At 42.2% G+C, this 13,307-nt stretch overlaps 1 protein-coding gene across 9 annotated transcripts in view; it reads right to left on the bottom strand.

Annotated features, from left to right (window-relative positions):
* gra (granulito) overlaps positions 1–13,307 on the bottom strand; it is a 265,219-nt gene that overhangs the window by 229,986 nt on the left and 21,926 nt on the right. For 6 of the 9 annotated variants that reach the window (XR_010974968.1, XM_068030836.1, XM_068030839.1 and 3 more), the window contains exon 1: positions 5,857–6,147. The exons of 1 other annotated variant lie outside the window; for it this stretch is intronic. Coding sequence is in view for 6 of the 8 variants with exons in the window: in XM_068030836.1 (XP_067886937.1) it covers positions 5,857–5,888 (32 nt within the window). In the remaining 2 variants the exon portion in view is untranslated. Of the gene's footprint in view, positions 1–5,856; positions 6,148–6,430; positions 6,490–13,307 lie in introns of those variants that run through there. 2 more of the 9 variants (XM_068030832.1, XM_068030838.1) reach the window with 2 other exon arrangements.

Below are 13,307 nucleotides of genomic sequence, written 5' to 3'. Positions count from 1 at the left end.
GCTGAAGATGGTTGAGCATAGGACAATACCCTGAGGAACTCCTGCAGCAATGTCCTGGGGTTTAGATAATTGGCCTCCAACAACCACAACCATCTTCCTCTGTATGAGATATGACTCCAACCAGTGGAGAGTGTTCCCCCTGATCCCCATTGACTTCAATTTGGCTAGGGCTCCTCGATGCCACATTCAGTCAAATGCTGCCTTGATATCAAGGGCAATACCTCTCACCTCACCTCTTCAGCTTAGCTCTTTTATCCATGTTTGGACCAAGGTTGTAAAGAGGTCAGATGCCGAGAGGCCCTGGTGGAACCCAAAAACTGAGCATCAGTGAGCAGGTTCTTGCGTTTTAAATGGCACTTAATAGCACTGTCGATGAAACCTTTGTTCACTTTGCTGATGATCGAGAGTAGACTGATGTGACGGTAACTGGCCAGATTGGATTTGTCCTGCATTTTGTGGACAGGACATACCTGGGCAATTGTCGGGTAGATGCCAGTGTTGTAGCTGTACTGGAACAGCTTGGCTAGGGGCATGGTTAGTTCTGCAGGACAAGTCTTCAGTACTACAACTGGGATGTTGTCAGGGCCTTTGCAGTGCCTCCAGCCATTTCTTGATATCACATGGAGTAAATTGAATTGGCTGAAGACTGGCATCTGTGATGTTGGGGACTTTAGGAGGAGGCCAAGATGAATCATCCAGTTGGCATTTCTGGCTGAAGATGGTCACAAAAGCTTCAGCCTTTTCTTTTACACTGATGTGCTGGGCTCCTCCACCAAAGAGGATGGGGATATTTGTGGAACCTCCTCCTCCAGTTAGTTATTTAATTGTCCACCACCATTCGTGACTGGATGTAACAGGACTACAGAGCTTTGATCTGATCCATTGGTTTTGGGATTGCTTAGCTCTGTGTATTGCATGCTGCTTCCATAGTTTGGCATGCGAGTAGTCCTGTGTTGTAGCTTCACCAGGTTGACATCTCATTTTTAGGTATGCTTGGTGTTGCTCCTGGCACACTTTATTGAACCAGGGTTTATCCCCTGGATTGATGGCAATGGGAGAGTGAGGGATATGCTGGGTCATGAGGCTGCTGATTGTACTTGAATACAATTCTGCTGCTGCTGATGGTCCACAGTGCCTCATTGATGGTCAGTTTTGAGCTGCCGGATCTGTTCTGAATCTAACCCATTTAGCATGGTGGTAATGCCACACATGATGGACGGTATGCACAGTGTGAAGATGAGACCCTGTTTTCACAAGGTTTGTGCGGTGGTCACTCCTACAATACCATCATGGGAAGATGCATCTGCAACAGGTAGATTGGTGAGGACAAAGGATAGTAGGTCTGTCCCTCACCACCTGCCGCAGGCCCAGTCTGGCAGCTATATCCTTCAGGACTCAGCCAGCTCAGTCAATAGTGGTGCTTCCGAGCCACTCTTTGTGATAGACACTGAAGTCCCCCACCCAAAGTACATTCTGTGCCCTTGCCACCCTCAGTGTTTCTTCCAAATGGTGTTCAACATGGAGGAGTACTGTTTCAGCAGCTGAGGGAGGGCAGTAGGTGGTAAATCAGCCTTGCCCATTAATCTATGCATCTTCCTCTAGAGGTCACTGGCGTGGTGTACAGGAAACTATGTAGGGATGTTTTCTATATGGATTTCCAAAGGGTATTTGATAAGGTGCTGCATGAGATGAGTAGGAAAAATAAAAGTGCATAGAATCAGGTAACTTTGGACATGGGGTACTTTTGTTGAGAGGTTTTGTTGGGAGGTCAGAAACAGAAGAGGGATAAAGGGATTGATGGGATATGAAAAATGGTGATGTTGCCTCCCAAATTCATGCCCATCTTTCTGGGAACTCCATGTTTGAATCCCTCCAATCAGGTTTCTACCCTTGCCACAGGATCGAACTAACATCCTGTGTCTATGACAAAGGCAAACTATCCCTTCCTTGTCCTTCTTGATCTGTCTGCAACCTATGATACAGTTGATCGTGCCATCCTCCTCCAACTAGATGGGACTGCATTCACCTGTTCCATTCTTATCTATCTAATTGTAGGCAGAGAATCACCATTAATGGCTTTTCTTCCCATTCCTGCAGTTACCTCTGGTGTTCCCCAATGATCTATACTTGGTTCCCTCCTATTTCTCATCTACATGCTGCCCTTCGGCGACATCATCTGAAAACACAACAATGTCAGTTTCCACACGTACACTGGCGACACCCAGCTTTACCTCACCACCTTCTGAAGAAGGATCACTGAGCTGAAATGTTAACTCTGCTTCTCTCTCCACAGATGCTGCCAGACCTGCTGAGTATTTCCAGCATTTCTTGTTTTTATTTCAGATTTCCAGCATCCGCAGTATTTTGCTTTTATTTACCTCACCACTACTCCTTCACTGTTGCTAAATTATCACACTGCTTGTCCAACATCAGGTCTGAATGAGCAAATATTTCTTCCAATTAAATATTTGGAGGACTGAAGCTATTGTCTTTGGTCCCCACCACAAACTCCACTCCCTCGCCACTGACTCCTTCTCTCTCCTTGGAAAGTGTCTGAGGCTGAACAAGTTTGCTCGCAACATCCGTGTCATATTTGACTCCAAGATGAGCTTTCAACCCCACATCTCCATGCCAACACTAAGACCACCTATTTCCACCTCCGTAACATTGACCACCTCCAGGCGCTTACCCATTGTCTCTCTAGATAAGGAGGCCAAAGAACATTGCCTGACTTCACCCCTACCTCTTCTGCTGCTAAAAGAATCATCCAAGCTTTTGCTTTCTCTCGGTTTGACTATTCCAATCCAGTCCAGGCCAGCCTCCCACATTCTACCCTCCGTAAATTTGAGGTCATCCAAAACTCTGCTGCCCATGTCCTAACTCATACCAAATCCCATTGACCCATCACCCCCGTTCTCACTGATCTACACTGGCTGCCAGTTAAGCACCACCTCAATTTTAAAATTCTCATCCTTGTTTTCAAATCCCTCCACGGCTTTGCCCTTCTCTATCTCTGTAATCTCCTCCAGCCTCACAACCATCTGAGACATCTGTGCTCCTCTAATTCTGTCCTCTTCAGCATTCTCAATTTTAATTGCTCTGGTGGCTGTGCCTTCAGCTGCCAAGGCCCTAAGCTCTGAAATTCCCTCCCTAAACCTCTCTGCTTCTCTACTCACTTTCCTCCTTTAAGATACTCCTTAAAACATGCCATCTCTGATTAAACTTTTGGTCATCGGCCCCAGTATCTCCTTATTGTGGCTCAATGTCATATTTTGTTTTATAATGCCTATGGAAGTAACTTGGGATGTTTTATTATGTTAATGGCACTATAAAAATACAAATTGTGGTAGTACCTGTTGTAGTAGTGATCACAAGGGATCTCAGCTTTTCACCATATATATCAATGACTGGGATTAAGGAATAGAGAGTTGTATATCCAAGTTTGCAGATGACACCAAATTAGGAGGCACAGTAACTTGTGTAGATGGAAGCAGGAAGTTAGAAAGTGACATATGCCGACTAAGTGAATGGGTAAAACTATGGCAAACAGAGTTCAACGTGGGGAAGTGTGAGGTCATCTACCGTGGAGTCAAGAAAGGCAAATCAGAATATTTTCATAACAGTGACAGACTAGGAGATGCAGACGAATAAAGGAATTTGGATGGCCAAAAGCACAGATTGGTAAAAGCTAGTGCACAGGCACAAAAAAAAATGTTTATGTTGGCTTTATCTCAAGGGGGTTGAAATACAAAAGAGATGCTTCTTTTTTTTTATTCGTTCGTGGGATGAGGGCATCGCTGGCTAGGCCAGCATTTATTGCCCATCCCTAATTTCCCTTGACAACTGAGTGGCTTGCTAGACCATTTCAGAAGGCATTTAAGAGTCAACCACATTGCTGTGGGTCTGGAGTCACATGTAGGCCACAGCAGGTAAGGACAGCAGATTTCCTTCCCTAAAGGACATTAGTGAACCAGATGGGTTTTTACAACAATCAACAATGGTTTCATGATCACCATTAGTCTAGCTTTTTTTAAATTCCAGATTTATTAACTAAATTCTAATTTCACCATCTGCCATGGTGGGATTCAAACCCATGGCCCTACAGCACTAGTATGGGCCTCTGGATTACTAGTCCAGTGACATTACCACTACGCCACCACCTCCCCGTTGTACAGAGTTTAGGTCAGACCCCATCTGAAGTACTGCATTCAGTTTTGGGCATCACACCTCCAAACAAATATCCCAGCCTAGGAAGAGTTCAGTACAAATTCGCTAGAATCATACCACATCTTAAAAATTAAATTATGAGGCCAGGTTACATAAACCTGAGTTTAGAAAGTTGAATAGACTTAGCTGTTTAAAATAATAAAAGAATTTGAGAGGGTAGATAGAAACTATTTCCTCTTTGGGAGAATCCAGAATAAGGGGACAATCTTAAAATATAAGCCAGGCCATTCAGGAGTGAAATCAAGAACCACCTCTTCACATAATCTAGTAGAAATCTGGAACTATCTTCCTCTGAAAGCCTATGGATGCTGGGCCAATTGAAACTTTCAAGACTGAGATTGATTGTTGTTAGGTAAGGATATCAAAGGGTATAAAGCTAAGGCAGGTTAATGGAGTTAAGGTACAGATCCAGTCATGATCTGACTGAAAGACAGAACATGTTCAACAGGCTGAATGGCATAGTTCTGGTCCTATCTTCCTATGTTCTCCATTCTGAACTCTCTGCTTCCCTGATTCTGGCTTCTTATCATTTTCCCCACCCTGTCCCAGCCTCCTCACTTTGCCCCACCATTGCCAGTTACCTTATATAATTCCATCCCTGGACCCCTCTGCATCGTCACCCACTCTTCTTTAAAAGCCTCGTTAAAACCCACCTCTTTACCCAAGTTTTTGTTCACCCCTCAGAGTATCTCCCCTTTAGATCAGCCTCTATCTATTTTAATACCTCTGTTAATAGCCTTGTGAACTTTCCCTACAATCTAGGCAATAAATAAATGCAAGTTGTTGCTGCTGTTGTAGTTTGATTACTCTTATTTGCAATACTCTGGAACTGCCCTATTACAATAATAATTTCAATCCTGTGCATTTCTCCATTTGTAACATGGTTTCTGGAGCAATTTGAGGCTCACACAAAGCTGTTTAGGATTCTCCGTGACAGACATAATTTAAAAAAAACACGTCAAAAAAATTAAAGTAAAATTATGTCAGATAAAAGAGAGAAGGCTTTGAACAAGTTTTCTTCCCCGTAAGTTCCTCTTTAAAACATATCCTGGTATACAGCTCTCTGTATGGCTTAGAGACGAACTATACCACACTGTGGCTCAGTTTGATCTCTGATCTTTGCGCAGCTAACTGGACTTCGGCAAGAAGTGCCATCACTGCCTCAGATCTCTAGGAGCTTTCACTGCTGATTGCACCCATTGACTTCTCTTGGATTGTCAGAAGCGCAAGAATCAGTCTTAGTTGCGATGCCCTGACAGCTGAATAGCCTCTTGACACTCTATCCCGATTTGCGCACGAAGAATGGTCACTGGAACTACATACCGCACAATCAGTGGAGAGCACATAAGCAGGGATGACCACCTAGTAAACCACAGACTGAAACCAAGTCACCTCCACCTCTGATTCTAAACGGCGAGTGAGCCATTTAAATTTCAGCCCGGATAACGTATTACTTCTAACAGATGGGAGCGTTACTGAGCATCAAGTGAGGTGACCACGATCATGGACAGGTGGGCCCTGCTGTAAAACTGACCCCCGGTTTACGCTTTCTGTGGTCTCGTTTCGGTGTGGCAGAAACAGCATGTATAAACGAGTTTCGCTCCGGTCAGACCGAACGGTCGTACTCACCCAGTTTGAGCAACGCCCTTCACCTCCGCCATCCCCTCCTCGCTCGAGCGTCTCCCACGCGACAAGTCGCTCTGCCTCCGTAAGGTGCGGCACTGCCCGCGACAGAGCTCGAGCTGCTTTGCCCAACCCTTTGTCAGACCGCACGTGCCCTTCAGTTGGTCTCGAGCTCTTCCTGCGCGGAGAGGGAGCCAAGAAGTGAGCGGGGGTGGGGAGGGAACAGAGAGGCGTCCCGCAGCTGAACACCTGGGGCAGTGGGATCACCAAGACGGGAACGTCCGATTGGGATCTATTAAAAACAAACCTGCTGAAGAAATGCAGAGGGAATGAAGATCATTTAAAAAAAAACAAATCAGGCTGCGTTCTCAGATTTTAAATCTGGAGCGGATGGGGAAACTATCGGCTTCCTTAACTGGGTGTGGGTGGGAGAACGGGAAAAAAAAGTTTTAAGATGGAAAATGCCGCAAGAAGTTAACGCAGCTTAGGAAATGTGTTTCCACAATGAAAAGAGCTGAGTTATTTAACACATGGGGTAAGACGCACTATGGAAAAGTATTTTTCACAATGAAATACTCACAGAGAAGTTGCATTGAGAGGAGGGGGTTATAAGCTGGATAACCGACGGGACTGTCACCTGGAACGGTTGCCTTGCCAACCACAACAACAGGTACCGCAGTGACGTAGCGCGTGTCGTCTGTCAGTGTGTCAGCAGCTGTGGACATCTTTCCAATGCATTCCTGGTCAGCACTTTTGACTAGACACCCATGCCCACCTTAAGTCAACTCTGACTCTACTGACTTTATTTTGAATAATAGCTTCTGTAATCGCGATTATACAGATTCTACTTTCAAGATAACTTAAATCTTCTCGCGTCTCAATCCTCCTGTTCGTGGCGCGCCAGAATGGGTCTTTTAGGAGTCCCAAAATTTACATCCAGCTGCTCTGACAGAATAGCCTTTTAGAAGAACCACCGCGATTCTCCTTGCTTGTACTGCTATACCGCATTCAAAGGAGTTGGCACTATACTATCCGGCGTGCAAACGGGTTTGCATTTAAATCTTCAGAAAGTAAGCCTCCTCATCACATTGGAGAAATAGGAAAAGCTTGGCCAGAGAGTTGGGCTTTAAGAATGATCTTAAAGGAGCAGAGGGGGGTGTTGAGGCAGACAGGTTTAGCGAGAGAATTCCAGAGTTTGGTGACTAGGAATCTCTGAAACTAAACTACTGAGACATCAACAGGGTTTCTGTTTGCCCAATATGGAGTATGCACAGACTCCCCAAATGCTTTATGTAAATCCAGAGAGCTTAGACCTAATTGTTAGAACTAAGGTTTGGGAAGCCCAAAGGTCATGTAAAAGTACTTAATGAGTTTAACTAGTTTTAATCATATAACCTAACAACAAAGAGCATACCAGTAAGCTTTCTGCCACTGATACTACGAGGGCCTTAGTTTGCAGGTCACCTGGAAAGATTTCAGCATCCAAGGACAGGTCTACTTTCAGGAAAGCTATATTCCAGATATTCTGTAAAACGAAGGGTTATTCCTTATATTCTTTAAAGATGAAACTTAAAACAAATTACTTCTGCATCCTGATGTTACCAGGTCAATGTGCCTGCTTGGGTGGTGACCTTCAAGGATACAGAATAATGAAATGAGTACTACACGATGGATCTTGTTAATAGAACTAAAACTTGTAAGGTGACATCACAACTGTTAATATCTTAGTAGCTTCCATCTCAGGACTCAGAAAACTAGAAAGTAAAAGTCTGACATAGCTAAGCTTGGATAAGACGACTGAAGAACACGTATGTAACAACTCATCATAGTTGATCCAAATCATTTACAACAAATTGCATTTAGAAAGCACTTTTAACATTGTAAAACATCCAAGGCACTTCACAGGGATGTACTCAGACAAAAATAAAAGAGCCACGTAAGATGTTAGAACAGTTCACCAAAAGCTTCGTCAAATAGGTAGGTTTTAAAGAGCATCTTAAAAGGAGAGAGGTGGAAAGGCGAAGAGGTTTAAAGAGGCAACTCCAGTTTCATACACAGCTGCAGGCATGGCAGCAGAGTTTTGAATGAGCTGAAGTTTATGGAGTGTGAAAGGTGGGAGATTGGCCAGGAGTGTGTTGGAATAGTTGAGTCAGGAGTTACGAAAAGCATGGATGAGGCTTTCAGCAACAGGTGGGCTTAGACAGGAGGGGAGATAGGCAACATTACAGAGATGGAATTAGGTGATCTTTGTGATGGAGAGGATATGGAGTCAGAAGCACAGTTCAGGGTCAAATAGGATGCCAAAGTTGCAAGAAGTCTGAAATAAAAACAGAAAATGCTGGAATGGTCAGAATTCGAGTTCTGATGAAAGGTCACAGACCTGAAATGTTAACCCTGCTCCTCTCTCCACAGATGTTGCCAGACCTGCTGAGTATTTCCAGCATTTTCTGTTCTTATTTCAAATTTCCAGCATTCTGCTTTTATTTTATTGCAAGAAGTCTGGTTTATCCTGAGATAGTGGCCAGGGAGAGAGATGGAATCGGTAGATAGGCAATGGAGTTTTTTTACAACACCGAAGACCATGGCATCAGTCTTCCCAATGACATTTAATTGGATGGAATTTTGGTTTATCCAAGACTGGGTGGTGGTGGTGAGGTAGAGCTGGGTATCATCAGTGAACACACAGAATCTAATGTGTTGCGGATGATTTTGCCACGTGGTAGCATGTAGATGAGAAATAGGAAGGGGTTTCCAGAAGTAACTGTCTGGGGGCAGGAGATTTTACATCTATGACTGGATAGGTGAGAATTGAATCGGGCAAGGATGGGGGTCATGATGGTAGATTTGACAATACCCAAGGAGAGAGAAACATTTACAATATCAGCTAGCATGGGACAAGGAAGGGATGTTAGGTAGTCAGCGGTGTAGTGAGAATAGGGCTGAGAGCACAGGAGGTGGGTCTCATGAGATTGTAAAGGACATGAGGATAGGAGAGAAATTAGAGAAAGGGTTAGGGAAGGGGATACTTGGGGAAAGCTAGGCTTGGTGTACAAGGGTGCAGTTGTGGCACCTGAAAAAATAGTCTCAATCTTAATGACAAAAAGGTCCATTAGTTCCTCGAGCTTGTTGGAGGTGAAAGTAAAGCAGCCAAGAGAGAGGGGTTTAAGGGTACAGTTGGTAGTGGAGAAAAGGAGCTGGGGGTTATCTTTGCATTCCAGAATGATCTTGACATAATGAGCAGTGTTGGCAAAGGAGGGTAGGACTAGCCGAGTTGTGCTAAGCCATTCTGTAAACTTGGATATTGCACATATCTCTGATACTATTAATGAGCTCAGGTACCTGATTCCCAAGTCTGCTACAGAGAGTTCATTTAGTTCTGAACTTGCATTGCTAAGTATGTCATCCGGCAGCAAGTTAGATCCCCAAAGAGACATTCCTCAAGAAAGAATAATCACCAGTTTTGAGCCCTCACTAGGCTAACAGCAAATAACATGAAACTGGAGTTCTGTTTTTCTCTCCACAGATGATGCCAGACCTGCTGAGCGTTTACCAACATTTTCTGTATGGCGATAACAAAAATTCTTCATGAGCAGTAGGTGAACAGCAAAATCTACTCATCCCACCTGCCTCCAGCAGGGGCATACCAAACTAAAGTTGCACTATCCCATTTGATGCAACCAGTGTCCATATTGGATATTGTATCAGTTAGGGTGTAGAGCTCCAGAAATACCTTCTTTCCTCTCTGCTTGGTAGGAACCAAACCCTGGATCGATGTGCATACATTCTAACACCCAATCTTCCATTAGAGAGCATCTTGCAAGATCCCCTCTCTGCAACTATTTTCCCTTTGACATAAATCCTGTTCATTTTATTTTGCATATGGTCCACAATAAAGTATTTAATTGCTCCTGTGAGTCCAGAACTATGAAAGAGAACTGTTTAGAAAGATCCAGATCATTTTGTTCAGAGTTCATGATGTGGTACATATGCAAAAAATATATACTTTAGAAAACAGGTTAAAATGGTCATATGTGGACAATAACTATTTCACTTATCTGCACCTGTTCCAGAACAAGCCCTTTATAACATGGAGATCTGTATCTTTTCCTTTTTTAATAATTCATTCTTGGGATGCGAGCATCACTGATAAGATCAGCATTTACTGTCTGTCCCTAGTTGCTCTGAGAAGATGGTGATACAACTGACTGGCTTGTTGGGCCATTTCAGAGGGCAGTTCAGACTCAACCACATTAGTGTGGGCCTTCAGTCACTTATAGGTCTGACTGGGTAAGGATGATAGGTTTCACTCCCTAAAAAAAGTACAGTGAGCCAGTTGTGTTTTATGGTAATCCAATAGCTTCATAGTACTATAAAAAAAAAGTCTGGAAATAAAAAAACTGGTAAAGAAACTGAATTCAAATAGTTGTCTGGTAGTACAGAACTTGAGTATTGCTGAAAAAGGAAACATTTTATTGAAGTTTTTTGTCTTGCATTCATCAGGACAAATTGTAAGAATACCAATGTAAGGGATGCAACTAATTTATACTGTACGAGAAGAGAGTGCAGATTGGTTGGCAAGTGGACTCTGGTAGAGGCAATTATTATTTTAATTATTTAACTATTTCAGTTACATATATTATGTCCTTTGCAGACAGAAAGCACATGTACACACATTGTGCCTGTTTCAGCTCAACAAAATATGTGACAGCCATTCGCTAGTTCATTCCTCAGGGCAATACCTTGACCAGAGTCAATCTGCCTCTTAAATTTCAATCAAAGCTTGGCAGTTAATGGTCTGTCACCATAAACTGGTGCAATCTCCACAGCCATGCCTCTACTAATCACAGTCCACTTGTCACCCAATCAGCACTCTCTTCTCATACAGTATAAATTTGTTGCTTCCCTTACATTGGCATTCTTGCAAATTTTCCTGATGAGTGAAAGACAAAAAGTTGAGAAAATGTCTGTTTTCAGCAATAAACTGAATTCAAATGCTATGGTAAAATTTGAACTCGTTCTCTGGATTATTAATCCAAGCCTCTGGTTTACTAAATCAGTAACATTTTCTCCAAATAAACTTAATTAAAAAATCAAATTCAAATTACTAATGGATATTGTATCATCTGGCACAGTGTAACTTTATTTGACATATAATACTAAATCTACAAAATCTTTATTACTAATCCTATGACGTAATCTATGGTATAATAATGCTGGTGCCAAAACCTAAGCTCTTCAGAAAATAAAACCATTGAACCATGCCAAAAGCTTGTTGAGTTTTCAGGAAAATAGCAGTGATAAGCAGAAAACATTGTTATGATTAAGCTACTGTGGATGTTTTTGTTCTACAGATGAAAACCTAGTCATTGCAGAGCAGGAAGTAATGAAGAAAAAAAAAAGTGCCGAGCTATATTGCCAAAAAAATAAGAGTTAAAATCTGAGATTGTCTTTGCTGAAGCTATATGGGCCTTTAGGTAGACCACGTCTTAAGCATTACATTCAGTTTTGGTTACTGAAGCACAAGGAAAACATTTAAGTCCTGGAAGCGGTGTAAAGCAATTCCTTCAAGACAGTTCCTAACTGAACTATGAGGATAGATCAGAAAAACACAGAACCTTCATCCTTAAAAGGTGAATGAGAGAGGTCCCTGTTAGAAATACTAGCAGAAAAGGTTGTACTAAATAATCCATTTAATGTTAAAGACTCCATTTTGTAACAAACCCATAGCTTTTTTCCAGAATCTACTGGCAACAGCAATCTGGAAACATCTATAAAACAGTCCAAATCTCCAAGCCCCCTTGTGAAGTTGGTACCATAGTTGGTCTAATGTATGGATAGTTCTGATGTTCTGTTGGATAAATCGGTCTATGATAATTATATGTTTAACTTTCCTGAACATAATTTTTTTTATTATATTCTGAGCTTTCACCCATTTATCCAAATCTGTAGAATGACGAGGTAATGGTAGTTACTATAAAGCAAGTAAAGGTCACACAATGCAAGGTGTGTTGTAATGGTTTTTTAGCTAAAGGATGAAAAGCAAGGCCATTGTAGTGCAAAGTTAGGAAGATCCAGGGGGCTAATATTCCTGCAATTGAGCTCAGCAACTATAACACAAGGTCTCCTGCAGCTTTTGCGTCATCATGCATGTTGTTAATAAATCTATCCAAGACTCTGCATCTGCAACTTATTTCTGGCACAGAGACAACAGCTCCAACATTTGACTCTCTCTAGCAGTATCAGCAGCCCCTATAGAGGGTACAACTTTTTGATGAGACATTATCCGTTCAGACTAGGTAAGGGTACATGGCCTACTGCTGCTCCTAATTTGTATGTTTGAAAAGGCGATTTCTTAAATATACAGAACTGCCTCCAAGATTCAAGACAATTTTCTTGTGACATTGAGTGTTCAGTCCATAAACAGATGTAGAGATGAAGAAACCTCTTTCCCAGAGAAAGCCAAGAAAATGCTGTAATTTGACCACTTTACACAGATATTAATTTGTAGTCCTCAAAAGGAAGAATTCTGTTTAAATCTGGACCTGGAAATGTTCAACACTTAGTCAGTGAATCCAGGGATGACACAGTAGACTGGGTTCCTGGAATGCAGACTGTGCTTCTTATTCAGCACAGAAGTTCACTATTGATACAAGGTCCTCTCATGTCATCTCATGCACCATCCAAAGCATTTTTAAAGCTGAGGTATCCACACATGTTCCATTATTTGGATAGCTAGTTCATTGAAGTTCCTATTCAAGACGCCACACAAAAGAGTATTCTAGAAATCTTCAAATTGCTAAAATTATGCTTCCTTCTCAGCTACGGCATTGCTGAACCTACCTTCATAGAAGGCCAGTTTCAAATGGCTACACATTACATAATTTAATATTAAGGCTAAGATTATGCAGGCCTGCATATGAAATTTTTACTATAATTTTTTTTAATTTGAGACCAGCAAGAGCTGTGCTAAGTGTTACAACTGAGGCGGGAGGAGTGCACTGTTTATTTTAGTTTCACTTCTCCACGGGTCACAACATATTTAATTTTTTTCCACTTACAGACAGTCAGTCAATCAGTCTATTTTTATCCCAGAATAAAACACACCAACCAGACTTCTTTAACAAAATTGTTGGTTTATTATAAAACAAGTCTTAACCAGTAATGAAGTAAAGCACACACAGGAAAAAAAAAAGATTTTTGTTTTGAGCTCTGTTACAGACAAACTAACACTTGGACTTAATGCTTGTTCATTCTTGAAGAAACAGCAGATGAGAAATGTTGTTTTCCAAAATAGGCATACCGTCTGGCCTCTGAGTACACGTAGACAGGTCACTGGGATCTTTTAGAACAGTTCTTTCAGGCGATGTTGAGAATTAACTTTCTTCAAAGACAGGAGACGAGATGAGTTGACGGTGGACTTCAGGGTCTTTGAGGGGTGCTGGAAGTAGTCTCTCCTT

This window comes from Heterodontus francisci, chromosome 5 (assembly GCF_036365525.1).
Source record: "Heterodontus francisci isolate sHetFra1 chromosome 5, sHetFra1.hap1, whole genome shotgun sequence".
Taxonomy (NCBI): domain Eukaryota; kingdom Metazoa; phylum Chordata; class Chondrichthyes; order Heterodontiformes; family Heterodontidae; genus Heterodontus; species Heterodontus francisci.
Note: the sequence above shows the minus strand (reverse complement) of the source record. Positions and strands in the feature narration are given on the sequence as shown.